Source organism: Acipenser ruthenus, chromosome 5 (genome assembly GCF_902713425.1).
Source record: "Acipenser ruthenus chromosome 5, fAciRut3.2 maternal haplotype, whole genome shotgun sequence".
NCBI lineage: Eukaryota > Metazoa > Chordata > Actinopteri > Acipenseriformes > Acipenseridae > Acipenser > Acipenser ruthenus.
Genome location: NC_081193.1, coordinates 58,032,058 through 58,047,419, shown reverse-complemented (window position 1 = coordinate 58,047,419; position 15,362 = coordinate 58,032,058). Strand labels below are relative to the sequence as shown.

The 15,362-nt window shown below is 37.1% G+C and overlaps 1 protein-coding gene across 4 annotated transcripts in view; it reads left to right on the top strand.

Moving 5' to 3' along the window:
- The window catches only part of LOC117402412 (frizzled-3), a 67,044-nt gene extending 52,498 nt beyond the window's left edge, over positions 1-14,546 (top strand). For 3 of the 4 annotated variants that reach the window (XM_034003519.3, XM_034003517.3, XM_034003520.3), the window contains exons 6-7: positions 12,252-12,488; positions 13,097-14,546. In XM_034003519.3, coding sequence (XP_033859410.2) covers positions 12,252-12,488; positions 13,097-13,307 — 448 coding nt within the window. In that variant the 3' untranslated portion in view covers positions 13,308-14,546. The remainder of the gene's footprint in view (positions 1-12,251; positions 12,489-13,096) is intronic. The other variant, XM_059024331.1, reaches the window with a different exon arrangement.
- Positions 14,547-15,362: the final 816 nt, after the last annotated feature.

Here is a 15,362-nt window from a genome sequence, read left to right as displayed (position 1 = left end):
TTGAGAAAAAAATTCTTTTTCCCCTTAACAGTGTGGAGTATGGTGTGTAGATTAGTGGAAGAAAATCCTCCTTTAAATGCATATATATATACTGTGTGTGTGTGTGTGTGTGTGATATATATATATATATATATATATATATATATATATATATATATATATATATATATAATCAACACAGTAACTACAACTAGTGCTGGGATAATTAATCGAGTTACTCGAGTACTCGTGATTATTTTAACACTAGAACCGCCAGGCAGTCAATTTTTCACATTTAAAATTTAAGTTACTCTGCATGTGATAAAGATCCCGGTTGTCTGTTCTTGACTTTTCCTAAATGCATGTATTAAATACCCTGACGGCGTTTGAAAGTCAGAATCACAAAATTAAAAAATGTATAAGCACTTCTACCTAGAACCGCCAAAATCTGATATTGTTACGGCTTATACATGCTTTTATTGTTAATATAACCTACAATACGCTGTTTTTATATGTATATAAGCCAGTTTGTTATCTCTACCTTGTGGCGGAGTGTCCCGCCCCTTTGTTTATTTATTTATTATGATTTGTTTATTACGGCGATAGCTGATTTTGTTATTTGTTATTTATATTTTAAAACCCTGTGAGGATGTGTGGCTGATCAGCTACTGATTATTTAACTAGCTGACAGTCACGCATGTGTTGAATTTAAATCAAGGGAAGTAATCTTAAAACTTTATAATGCATTAGTAAGACCTCACCTAGAATATTGTGTTCAGTTCTGGTCACCTTGTTACAAAAAGGATATTGCTACTCTAGAAAGTGTGCAAAGAAGAGCAACCAGAATTATCCCGGGTTTAAAAGGCATGTCGCATGCAGACAGGCTAAAAGAATTGAATCTATTCAGTCTTGAACAAAGAAGACTACGCGGCGATCTGATTCAAACATTCAAAATCCTAAAAGTTATAGACAATGTGGACCCAGGGGACTTTTTTGACCTGAAAAAAGAAACAAGGACCAGGGGTCACAAATGGAGATTAGATAAAGGGGCATTCAGAACAGAAAATAGGAGGCACTTTTTTACACAGAGAATTGTGAGGGTCTGGAACCAACTCCCCATTAATGTTGTTGAAGCTGACACCCTGGGATCCTTCAAGAAGCTGCTTGATGAGATTCTGGGATCAATAAGCTACTAACAACCAAACAAGCAAGATGGGCTGAATGGCCTCCTCTCGTTTGTAAACTTTCTTATGTTCTTATGTTCTTATGTATCCGTACTAAACACGTGCAGACTGCGGCCGAGGGGTAATAAGATAATTAACAGCTAGTTAACCCCTCAGCCAGAGTATAAGAACCTGCAGCTGTCCGTGCTGCAGAGTGAGTGTACAGAGGAGTGTACGAGAGAGCGAGGAGAGAGCGAAAACTGAACTTAAAAATAACTGCTAAGCGTGCTGGTTTACACCAGCACGATACTTATTTGTTTATTTGTTTGGCCAACGCGCCTTTTTGTTTGTTGTTTTGTTGTTTGTTTAAATCTTTTGTTTATTATTTAATAAATACGCTGAGCGATGTAGCATTCAGCTTCACCCGCCCGTCCATTGTTTTGTTTCTGGTAATTCCTGGTCCATGACGTCACCACACACGCCACTCAACAGCTGCTCGGTCACATACCTCCACTGAGTTTACAGCAGTATGTATTTCAACAGAATATTGCTCTTGAAGTCTAGATATGTATTATCCAAATATCTATTGTAATCCTATCAATTCCTTGGAGAACTGCCGTCTGACTGTCCACGTGAGCATATGTAGCAGGCTGTCTTATAATATTACTATTACAAGAAATTTTGAATAAATTCTAAGATTGAAAACAGCATTGCCAGCTAAACATAAAGCATGACATGGACAAGCAGCTGTTTCCAACAAAAGCACGGTGTCGCTGGACACCATACATGTCAAACAAATCTGTCAAATTTGGTATCAAGATTTGGCTGGCAGCGGACCCTACCCCTACCTGTACAAAGATGAAACTCGCCCAGCTGGTCACAGACTGGGTGACAATGTGGTACTTAGGCTGATGTAACCGTTCTTAGGAAAAAGGATGAATGTTACCAATGACAATTTGTTTATCGATGGCTGAAATGATGCAGACAAAATATATAACATTAAGCTTATTAATGGTATATAGATTAAGGATATGGCAAATTTACTTTTAAATCAATTCTTCATACAACAATATGAGGTAGATTACTTATAGTTATAGTTACTTCAAGTTTCACTAAAAGTTAATTCACATGCAAAGTGTGCAAACTAAATAATTAACAGTTCAATTCTATGTGAATGTGTTACACTTAATTAATTTAATTCCATGAAAGGAAAATGCAACTGGAATTATACTCAACAGTTCCTTGAAGCTTAGACTTTTGGTCTGCTGTTTTGGAAACTCAATCTGTTGAAGTGTCCAGTACAAAAAGCTCTCCTCAGCAACAGTGTCTTCAATCCCACGTTGGATCAAACTCGGCAACAAAGCTTTCAATTCTCGATAGAATCAACAAACGGCTGCAACAAAGTCTTCAGTCCTCAGTATAGGTGCCTGTCCACTCTGTCCTCTTCACTGAATCTTTTAGCTATGCAGGTAGCAGGGCACAGTTTCTTTTGGATACTGTGGTTTTAGGTGTACAGCAGACCTAGACTGGTTTGTCCGATAAGTCTCTAAGTTTTACGGCAGTCCTTCAACCGGGCCTCAGTCTCGTTGCTTGTGGTCGTTGACTCGCTTGCAGCTTGCTTCCTCGTCTTGGGTCCGTTCTGGCAGAGTCCCGTCTTGGGTCAGTTTTTAGGCAGAGTCCCGGAGTTGCAGCTTAGCAGAGTAACAGCACCTTGTTTAGCATTCGATGTGGAGCACACAATGTTTAGTTTTGCTTGGATATTTATAGTCTGTTTCACTCTGCTAAATAGCTACTTTCATGAGATCATTTGTGTATCTTGCCTTTTTTTAAACTCACAGTCATTTGATGTTTTAATGTCCGTTTCCACGGGACATCACTAGTTTATGTCTTCCTTGCATCAAAACGATTGTTGTTGCACGTGTGAATTATCTGTACATAATTCAACTGTCCGCTCAGCCTAATCCAGTCCAGGCACCGGTCACCTAATCAGTAGGTCACATAGTTCAAGCAGGCCCCCTTCTCAAGGCACAGCAGTTTGCTCTGTTTCTCAAGATACACAGTTTCATCAATGAATCCAGTTGCATTTCTAATACACGTTCATGTATTATTATCACTGTGGCAGGGCAGGTGGTGGTTGGCAAGGATGGGGTTAATTTCCTATCCCTGCCAAAATAAATGTGAGAATGTGGCTGGAGCTAAATTGAATAATTGATGATAATTAGGCTCCAACCACATGGTATTTTAGAGAGAAAAATCCTTTGTTTGGAGAGGAGTTTTTGGTGAGTGGCTGTGCTGTGCTGTGCTGTGCTGTGCTGTGCTGTGATTATTTTGAAAACTTTGTAGTGAAGGCGAATGCTCAGCCTACGTTTTTTTGTATTTTGTTTAAACCTTTTGTTTTGGCCCTTGAGCTGGTTATTTTATTTCTGTTTATTGTGTTTGTGACTTGTTTTGTTAAACCTTTTTATTTAGCTCTGTGAACTGTGGTTCTGTTTGTACCTTTTTATTTTGTGTTTATTAAAAGTGCGCAGCAGCGCTTAAACTGCAGTTTCCTGACTCAGAGTCTTCCCTGTGCAGCTATCCTGTCACAATCATATTCAGGGAATATGTCCCACAGGATTGATTTCTGTTTTCATTTTTTTGGTGTAATACCTTCTAACTACCTTAAGTAGTTCTGCTTTTTAATGAGTAAAACGTGTGCTTTCATGAAAGGGGTTAGAATGTGTATGCTTTTAAAACAGCATAGCTTTTTTTTTCCTGAATCAAGTGTCCAGCAATGCACCATAACAAAACTGTAAATCCTTTGCAACTGTACATTTCAAGAACTGTGAAATTATATAGTCTCTCAAATGTAAACTTTTAACATTATGTACACCCCGCTGTTCATCATTGTGATGCAGAGCACTCTCCATTGCATGATCAAGTTTCTATTTCGAGTTCTTTTTTCTTTCCAAAGCCGCATTGTTTGTACAGGTTTTATAACAAACTGCAGTTGTGCAGACACACAGCAGACTGAACAACTCATCTGACCACTATCGTTATTAAACTCCAACCATGGGTAAATCTTCAGCCAGTTTGCTTGAAAATCTATCTAACTTTCCCTCCACTGACATCGCTTATTTGTGCTGTTGTATCACTAAGGCTGTATTTTTTTCACGCATTGATTTCTCGATTTCCATGAATTAGAACCAGTGCCGTGTAATAATAATATCCAATTCTCTGTGAAAATCTCAATTTTTGAAAGAATACTATTTTTAGCTTTTCAAAATGCACTGATTTAAATGTTCACTTCACCAGTGGACAACATGTTATATGAAATCCAGTTGAACTTGCTTACCCTAAATTATGAAACGCATGGCATAGGGGGTTTTAAAAAAGCTTTAATTACAGGACCCAGACAAGCGCTATATTTAGCCCTTTGTATTTTTTCATTATAAAAGTTTGTTTTTAAATTGGATATTTTTATACCATTTTATTTTTACAATGGAAAAGTGACCTATTTTTTATTTTTGTAACAATTAGTGTGTCAATCACCCAGAAAACATTGATTTTTATTTGTTTGAATTAACATTTCATCAACATAATAGGCTCTCCTATTTTTTTTTTTGGTTGTTTTATGAATGAGTATGAAATTGCCTTTCTGCCCCCTAGAACTGCCTTTGTGCCCCTGAATTTTCATGCCCAACGAAGGCAACATTGCCTTGCCCTTCGTGATCTTAACTTCATGCCCTGCAACTTAAAATAATTTTTTGACCGTTTAGTTTTGAGCAACGTTTGACATGTTTCTTTGAAATTAGACAAGAAAGAAATATTTTTTTTTTCCCCGTTTTGGGATGATTGTGAAAAATCTAAACAACAAAACTATAGTGACACTTTCATTTATTGTAAAATACAACCATACATACAATATTCAGTGTGGCAGCAGTGTGGAGTAGTGGTTAGGGCTCTGGACTCTTGACCGGAGGGTTGTGGGTTCAATCCCCAGTGGGGGACACTGCTGTTGTACTCTTGAGCAAGGTACTTTACCTAGATTGCTCCAGTAAAAACCCAACTGTATAAATGGGTAATTGTATGTAAAAATAATGTGATATCTGTATAATGTGAAATAATGTGATATCTTGTAACAATTGTAAGTCGCCCTGGATAAGGGCGTCTGCTAAGAAATTAATAATAATAATAATAATAATAATAATAATAATAATAATAATAATAATAATAATAATATTCATAGAATTGTTATACACTATATTATTGATTTTTGATCATGTGATGTCTGATTGTAAAACAAGATCACTTTAGTTTTTTTTCCGTAACTTGAATTTGACTCTGGTTCTGTTTCACTGTGATAACCATGTACAAAAAAAAAGATAACTCCTTGTTAATTAAAGTGAACACAAAAAGCGAGTGAAGTTAAATTACTTTAACTAAATTGTAATTAAGAGAACATTATTTGCTAAACAGGTTATAACATTTTTGCAAGATTTTAAATTGGCCTACAAACAGAGGAGGCCATTCAGCCCCTCTTGCTCGTTTGGTTGTTAGTAACTTATTGATCCCAAAATCTCATCAAGCAGCTTCTTGAAGGATCCCAGGGTGTCAGCTTCAACAACATTACTGGGGAGTTGGTTCCAGACCCTCACAATTCTCTGTGTAAAAATGTGCCTCCTATTTTCTGTTCTGAATACCCCTTTATCTAATCTCCATTTGTGACCCCTGGTCCTTGTTTCTTTTTTCAGGTCAAAGAAGTCCCCTGGGTCGACATTGTCTATACCTTTTAGTATTTTGAATGTTTGAATCAGATAGCCGCGTAGTCGTCTTTGTTCAAGACTGAATAGATTCAGTTCTTTTAGCCTGTCTGCATACGACATGCCTTTTAAACCCGGGATAATTCTGGTTGCTCTTCTTTGCACTCTTTCTAGAACAGCAATATCCTTTTTGTAACAAGGTGACCAGAACTGAACACAATATTCTTGGTGAGGTCTTACTAATGCATTTTAAAGTTTTAACATTACTTCCCTTGATGTAAATTCAACACTTCTCAAAATATATCCGAGCATCTTGTTGGCCTTTTTTATAGCTTCCCCACATTGTGTAGATGAAGACATTTCTGAGTCTTTTATGCAGGACTTTGTCAAAAGCTTTCTGGAAATCTAAATAAACCATGTCGTATGCTTTGCAATTATCCATTTTCAGTGTTGCATTCTCAAAAAAGTCAAGCAGGTTAGTTAGACACGATCTCCCTTTCCTAAAACCATGCTGACTGTCTCCCAGGATATTGTTACCATATAGGTAATTTTCCATTTTGGATCTTATTATAGTTTTCATAAGTTTACATATAATAGAAGTCAGGCTTATTGGTCTGTAGTTACCTGGTTCGGTTTTGTCTCCCTTTTTGTGGATCTGTATTACGTTGCTTTTTTCCAGTCTGTCAGTACAACCCCTGTGTCAAGAGACTGTTGCATGATCTTGGTTAGCGGTTTGTAAAAAAACTTCTTTCATTTCTTCGAGTACTATTGGGAGGATCTCATCCGGCCCAGGGGATTTGTTTATTTTAAGAGCTCCTAGTCCCTTTAACACTTCTGCCTCAGTTATGCTAAAGTTATTTAAAATTGGATAGGAACAGGTCGACATGTGGAGCATGTTGTCCGTGTCCTCCTTTGTAAAAACCTGTGAAAAGTAATCATTGAATATATTTGCTATTTTTTTTCTTCATCTATGATTTTGCCATTTGTGTCTCTTAGACATTTAACCTCCTGTTTGAATTTTCTCTTGCTGTTATAATATTGGAAAAACATTTTGGAATTGGTTTTAGCCCCCTTAACAATATTGATTTCTATCTCTCTCTTGGCCTTTCTAACTTCCTTTTTGACTTGTGTTTGCAGTTCCAAGTACTCTTTCTGTGTACTTTTTTTTTTGGTCCCTTTTTAAATGCTCTGTAAAGTGCCTTTTTTCGCTGAATATTTTTTTTAATTGATCTATTAAACCATTTTGGCCATTCTGTTTTAGATTTGTCTACTTTTGGGATGTAATTGTTTTGCGCATCTAGTACTACATTTAAAAAAAAAACAGCCATCCTTTTTCTGTGGATGTTTTCTCTATTTTACTCCAATCTACTTCTGTTAGTCTCTGTTTCATACCTTCATAGTTTGCTTTTCTAAAATTGTAAACCTTAGCTTTAGTCATTACTTTTGGGGTTTTAAAAAATACTTCAAATGAGACCATGTTGTGGTCTGAGTTTGCCAATGGCTCTCTGACCTCTGTTTTAGTTATTCTGTCGTCATTGTTTGAAAAGACTAAGTCAAGGCATGCCTCCCCTCTAGTCGGTGCCTTGACAAATTGCGTTAGGAAGCAGTCATTTGTCATTTCCACCATTTCAATTTCGTCCGTCGTACTCCCCACCGGGTTCTCCCATTTTATATGGGGGAAGTTGAAATCCCCCATTAGTATGGCTTCTCCTTTTCTACACGCATTTCGAATGTCATTGTATAACAGATTATTTTGCTCAGCGTCTGAATTTGGCAGTCTATAGCATGCTCCTATTATTATGCCCTTTGAATTGTTGTCCATTATTCTGACCCATATTGATTCTGCATTGTTTTCTTTGTCCTGATTTAACACCTGGGCTTCAAGACTATTTCTTATGTATAGCGCTACCCCTCTGCCTCTTCTGTCCTGCCTGTCTTATACAGTGTGTACCCACTAATATTATATTCGTCTATCACTCTCAGACAACCAAGTTTCTGTAACACCTATCACATCGTAGTTACTTGTTAGTGCAGTAGCTTCAAGTTCTAACAATTTGTTTCTGAGACTTTATGCAATTAAATAGTGTCATTCAAGTTACGGAAGAAAAAATGAAAGTGTAAAAAATTACTTTTAAGGAATTTTACAAGATCAAAAAATAAAAACCTAAAACGACTAACCCTAATGCCCCAATTTCAGAATGTACCTAAGCTTAAGAGCTAGGGATGCAGACTGGACTAGATTCCGTGAGTGGTCCGATCCAAATCTATGGAAGTCCAGTACAGGTCCGGTACACCTTAAGGAAGTCCGGTACAGAGAGTGGACCGGTATCGCACAAACACTGGACCAGCAAGCTTTTTTTCTCTCGGTTTTAAAAAGATTGGAACTGGTGCAATGAAGGAAACACTGCAATAAAACACTGCAATAAAACACTGCATACTCCTAAGACTTAAAGCATTAACTTTTTAAAAAGCTCTACAGTAAAATAAAAACAAAAAAACACAGTACATACAAAGCCAAGTCCCACAGAGACTTTAATGAGAAGTTATGACCGTATGCAACACAACAAACAACATGTGGATTTTATATATTGTCATGTAATAAACCAGAGCCTGTGAACATGTCATGTGATCTTTTAAATTCTCTTTCCCATGCAACATGGGACAGTGTTTAATCTCAAGCAATTATCTTTTTAAATTAAACAATATTTACAAGTTGTTCTCTATCAAGAAAATGAACAGGATAGAATAACATTCAAAATAGCAGAACATTATGACATCAGTAAACAGAAAGCCATAGACTAAGATATTGTCAGCTGTCTAATTTGGTATCCCCTGTGTTTCTCACTGTCAATACCAATCTTGTGTGTGTATATGAACAAATATCTGTAAACAATATTGTTATATGTAATAAATTATGCATTTTTAATATAATTTACACAACTTGTGTTTATTCCAGACATAACAGCACAAACCACAGAGCAACAACATTCGTGAAAACTTTCATGATTATTTACTTTAAACTTTCAAGTTTTGAAATCCAAAAAACTATGTAAAAAATAGGCTACTTTGAAATCGGCACAATTGTTTATAAACAGGTAGGTCGCATAGTTAATACATTAAGCATTAATTATTTAAAGATTGTTTTAGCTGCGCATATCAAAGACGTTTTTAATGAAAACAAACTAGAACTGATTATACACATCACAAAGAAATCATGCCGTCCTGTCAAAAAAGTTAGTAAGTGATTGTAAAATGCGGCCGACAACTGCAGCGTGTGCACATCACACATATTTTACCTCAGACACGAGCAAAAGAAAATTAGATGTATCCGTGGGACGATCTCATTTTACATAGGCGCAATGCGCCAGGGTATACAGATTTCTGAAGTGGTACTGAATTGGTTACAACACCGGCAGTGTCACACACACCTGAAGTGTCTTTTTAGACTGATAAACTAGTCCTGAGCCATTAATCAGCTTTGGGAGCCTGATCTGGGATTTATGGCCGTGTTGACCACTTCAGTAGAGTAAAACCGGTATGGACCGCTGATGTTGAAGTCCAATCCGATTTTTTTGACTCGCCAACTGGACTGAACCAGATGTCAGACCGATTTTTGCTTTCCAATATGCATCCATGTTAAGAACCTTTAAATTCTTTGTTTACTTCCTCATTTATTACAAGGATAATAAAAAGAAGGATCTGACAGAGTGGGCGGGGCTTAGATGGGAGCCCACTCTGCTAAGTCTGTTGCGGAAAGAAACACGTTGAATCGGCGTTTCTTATAATGTCTACTGGATCTTTAAGTTTCGCATCTGCTTTTGCGTACGTCCAACAAAATTGAGGATTTCATAAATTGTCACTGATCTGAACTGGTTGGATGTTGAAGCATTAAAAATGTGGTCATTACTTTTGCAATAACATGGCTATAAAAATAGGATGTAGTGATGTGATCTGTTCCTTTGTGACCAGAAGGAGAACCTGTGTTGTGAAACATGAGTGTTTTGTTTGTTTTTGTTTGTCGTTAATAATACTGTGTGTAATTATTTGGACGGCTAACACGATCCGGAGCTGTCGCCAAAGGCCAGCACTAAACCCGGATCAACAACACTGCACTTTGTTTCCCTAAAGAACTGTATTCACCACGAGCACTAGAGCACGCACTGTGGACTAGTGTTTGTGTTTGTGTTACGTTTGGGTGAATTAAAACGGGACTGTTATTATTTCGGGGCCAACCCGCAGATTACAGATAAGCAATACACGCCGCTGTATTGCTTCATTACCATTGTTATTATTTACTGTTGTTTTGCCATCAGACCATTGGATTTAAAAAACCACTAAACAGCATTGCACCTGGATTATAATTGTCTGTCTGTTCATTGATCACCTGCACCTGCACACTGTTAACCACTTTGCTACAGTAACGTATAATTAGTTATAATCATCAGTACGGAAAGTATGTAATGTTTACGACACCCAATTTATATTATAGCTAGCTATATGTGTAGCATCCGAGCTGGCACTTAAACTTGAAATAAACAAAAACGAAGGGACACCTTGCAGTATGAGAACAACGCCAGTATGTTTATGTTCTACTGGGCGAAACAACTGTACGCTCCCCTTAACACAGCAGTGTGGCGTAGTGGTTAGGGCTCTGGACTCTTTACTGGAGGGTCGTGGGTTCAGTCCCAGGTAGGGGACACTGCTGCTGTACCCTTGAGCAAGATACTTTACCTAGATTGCTCCAGTAAAAAAACAATTGTATAAATGGGTAATTGTATGTAAAAAAAAAAATGTAACAATTGTAAGTCACCCTGGATAAGGGCGTCTACTAAGAAATAAATAATAATAATAATAATATTAAAAATAATAATTTTACACTGTTAAGTTACAGGTTTGTGTCAAGCCCTAGAAATGATCATACATTTAAAATGTTTGAGTCAAACATAAATAAAACAAAAACATGCATGTACATTCTAGTTACAGTTATTATATGCTTTGGATTAATATTGAGTTTGAAAAGAAAGATTTACTGTATAGCAAATATGGTCAAGTGTGAAAATGGCTTGTAAATCGTTATACTATAGTCCTCGCGAAAATAAACAATCTCATATAATTAATAAAACAAATTCTGCAAAAAAACAGTGTTTTTTGTTTTAAATGAACATTTGAAAATAAGAAAATTAAATACAAATGTTAAAACGAAAGGTAGGCCTACCACACCAAAATAGTGCATATGCATTAGCAACTCGTGATTTTGGTGCGTTTTTCGGTTTTGCAGACCTGAACGCCTGTTTATGTATTAAATAAGTAACAACATTTAAACACATAAACTATCTGTTTATACTGAATAGCTGTATAAAGTTTATGAGTAAGAACCTAAATTGTCAAGCTACTGTAACGTTACATAACATCTGCAAGACAGGGTTCTGTTCAGGTCAAAGCGTTATAACGCACCATTTATTTGAAGTGCTAAAAACCAAACAAACAAACTTAAAAAAAAAAAAAAAAAAAAAAAAAAAAAAAAAACGGCAATCAAAATGAAGTGCTTTAACAATTAACTACATCGACACTCAACGCATACAGAAGAATCAAGCATCTAGCTAGCTAGTGTACATGCTATACACAAATTAAACTTGAAAAAATTAAGAGAAACAGAAAACTTCAACATAAAAAAACATTGCAGAATACATAACGTTGACTGCTTTATTGATAAAATCATTCACTGGACAGTAACATTTGTTAATTTGAACCACAATCGCAATTTAATCATGGGTTCCAATAATGGCGCCTGTGATTTAAAATGCATAGAATTATGGGTAAACCCGCTCAGAATTATGAGAGTCTGTCCGATCCTTCGTTTTATAATCCTTGATTTATTAATTCTCATGTAATGGGGGAATAACGCTCCTAATGATTATGTACTTAGAAGTTGCGTGCAAAGGACCGACTGAGGGCAGTGCCCTAGAGAAGGGGTGGCCAATCACAGTCCTGGAGGAGCTCTTCCTGTCCTGGTCTTTGTTCCAACCCTGTTCTAAATGGTTTAATTGAGCCAATTAAACCTCCATCCAGACCTATGTAACATGCAATGAAACTTTGGCTGTGTTAAACAGTCCTGACTTCCTGTTTTGTTTTCCAAAAGCATTTACTTGAAGGTTTTCACAAAATTCTCATTTGCTGCCATGCAACACCATCGTGTCAGGCAGGAATGCTGTAATCTGTGGCGCAGGGGTATGAACATGTGTTTCCTTTTGTATGAACTATATCCACATCCTCTAGTGGTGACATTTGTTATGGACATTCCTCAGTTTGGTATCAGAATGTTTTCTCCCTGGCACTGATAGTCTGATATTCCTTCTGTTACCTACAGCAGCACTGTGAATGAGAGCCGACAAGTGCTCCAGGAACCTGACTTTGCACAGTCCCTTCTGCGAGACCCCAATACACCCATCATTCGCAAGTCGAGAGGGACTTCAACACAGGGAACCTCCACTCATGCCTCCTCCACACACCTTGCCATGCTGGATGACCAGAAAAGCAAAGCTGGCAGCATCCACAGCAAGATGAGCAGTTACCATGGCAGTCTGCACCGCTCCCGCGATGGCAGGTGGGTGTGATGGTGTTAGAACTGTAAGCTCCAAATTCCCAAATAAATGTGCTATTTAATAAAGGTGTTTGCCAGCACCCTCTATAAAAAACATTTTTTACTTGAACTTTTTCATTACAAGCAAAACATTTATAAACTAAAATCTGGTCTAATCAGCTTACTCCACTTCTTCCAAGCTGTTATAAATGGAACACTCTACAAACATTTATTGAGTACTGTAGTTATTCATACTTGTGAGAATGGCTTTAAATAACAAACTCAATATCAGTCTTTATTTGGCAATCCTCCTTTTAAATACGTACTCAAGAATTTGTTTTATCCCTGGATATTTTCGTAAAAACTAACCAACATGAAATGAGTCCTGAGCTGTGGTACAACCTTGTGTTTTATAGCTACAGTCCCTTTAATAGTAACATGACACAATTGAGCTTAGTGGAAAATATGCAAACAAATGTAATAAAAATGATAGACCCACCTACCCAGCTCACCATACAATTCAGATGTCTTTGGCTTCAATCATGCATACTACAAACTATAGCTGTCCTGTTTTTAATATAGTATTATTTAAGTGGAAATAGTCAGTAGCTAACCTCTTTCATGGTTTACAGGTATACCCCTTGCAGTTACAGAGGTATGGATGACAGGCTTGCACACGGAAGCATGCCTAGACTCAATGACCAATCGCGGCACAGCAGCATGCATCGCCTTAATGACCAGTCACGGCACAGCAGCATCCGGGACTTAAGCAACGTTCCAACACACATCACCCATGGGACCAGCATGAACCGGGTCATAGAAGAGGATGGTGCAAGTGCTTGAGCCAGGTGGACATGGGGACCACAGTACCACTCTGGTTTAACAACAGGGTGCGTGAATAAGGTGCAGCTTCATCATGTCTGATGAGAAACACAGGCCATGAATATGAAGATCTACCTATGAAGAGGTCTTGTTAGACATCAATGGAATTATTTGTGCATTTCTACAGCTCTATGGATCCTAGTTTGTTTAAAGTTGTTCTTACTTGTCTAAGATTTCATTCTGAAGTTCCCTGCACCTGTATGTAATAATTCCATTTGACATCAGTATTGGGACAGCAATTAAAGTACTGAAGCCCTGCAGTCTTTTGTTTACCAGTTGAGGTCTTGCCTGTTGCATTGAGAATGAATTCAAGGTAACATTATTTTCAGCAAAATACCTGTTTTGTTAAAATGATCCAAGAAGATGACGAAGCTGTAAATGGGTCTAGAAGGAAATATATTTTCAATACCTCTTGCAAGACTGCTGGGCCAAGAGGAAGGGAGAGCTGTGGCCTCTGTGTGTTTTGAATTTTAGCTAGCACTGTGAATTTTAGATAGCAAAATTGTGTTTTAAAACTGTAAAGCCTTAACTGATCTGTTAGATATTGCTACAGGTTTCTGGTTGTGCCTTTTCTACACCAGAGGTCTGTCAGGATTGTAATAACTGGCTGCCTTGTAGTCCCATGTTACCAAGTGGTAACTAGATGTGTACGCAAATTTAATTACACAAGATGAAAAAAATGGTATATAAAAGACTGCAACTGCCAACAGTGGAACGAGACTTCCATACTATGTATATCAATAATTTTAATAACAATGTGTCACAATGTCTGACACAAACTTAACAGAGCTCCAAGACTGGGTCTAACATCCTCGCTGATTTTGTGTGCTTGGTGCACAGATACATTGCAGCTTTTTGTATCCCTGTCTGCAGTTTCATCCTACCTCAGTATTGTATCAATAGTAGCTTAGAGGTGACTGTTTTGTTGGGGTAGTGTTCTGAAAGTAGCACTCTCCCAAAAATTATTGCATAGATTTGAGCAGGTGCTTCTTTAGCAGAATAAAGTGGGCACCGCAAACTCTGGTTTTGATGCCACAATGACTAACCCAAGCAAGTGTTAGAGAAGGAAATGGCAAACTTCCTGATCTAATGTTTTGTACATTTTGTATTGTAATGTCAGTGTTTTTCTTTTCATTTTACTTGTAGGTTGTATGATGTTTAAATGGTGAGCAATTAACAAAAACAAACATTAATACTGTTCCTTTTTTTTATTTATTTGATTTGTAACTGTACAGTACTGCCTTTTGTCAAGGTTTCCCTCCCCATTTTCCATGAAGACAAGTCTTGAACACATTCTATTGGAGGATCTTTATTTATAAGTAACATGTTGGTGGTTTCTTAGGGTTGAAAAAAACACCAAAACATCAAAGAGGTAGATGCAATGTACCTGTTTTTTTCTTGTTTTCTGCCATACAGTCATGATGTACAATATTCTCGTCATAATGTACCTCATTGTTCTAATCTGGGGCTTTGTCAAATGGAATGTGATTGTAGTGCTTAATTATTAGGGCAAGCATTTAGTAAACTTTAACCACGTTTAATAAATCAACAAGCTAAATTCATAATTTCTAGTAATTTAATAAATAATCTATTTAAAAAAAAACATTTAATTTAAAGTACTTTTTCATGGCAAAAGTATTGACAACCGGCTTTAGTATTTAGTGTGTCCTCCTTTTGATTTTATTATGGCTTTTAGGCATTTCTGATCATTCTTAACCAGTGTGTTACATCTTGTTGGTGAAGTCTGGGCTCATTCTGTTTTGCATTCTTCCTTCAGCTCAGACATATTGGATACACAATGCTTGGCTACAGCTTTTTCAGATCAGTCTAAAGCATTTCTATTAGATTGAGATCTGGTGATTGCAAAGGCAATTCCAGAACTTTTAGCTTTGTTTTCTTCAGAGCTGACAGCCATTTGCTTTGGGTCATTGTCCCAACTGTGTCCAGTTCCTGAACCACCTCCATGTTTATTTTCTTCTTGAAGGATTTCCCTCTTTTTCTCCAAACATACTGTGG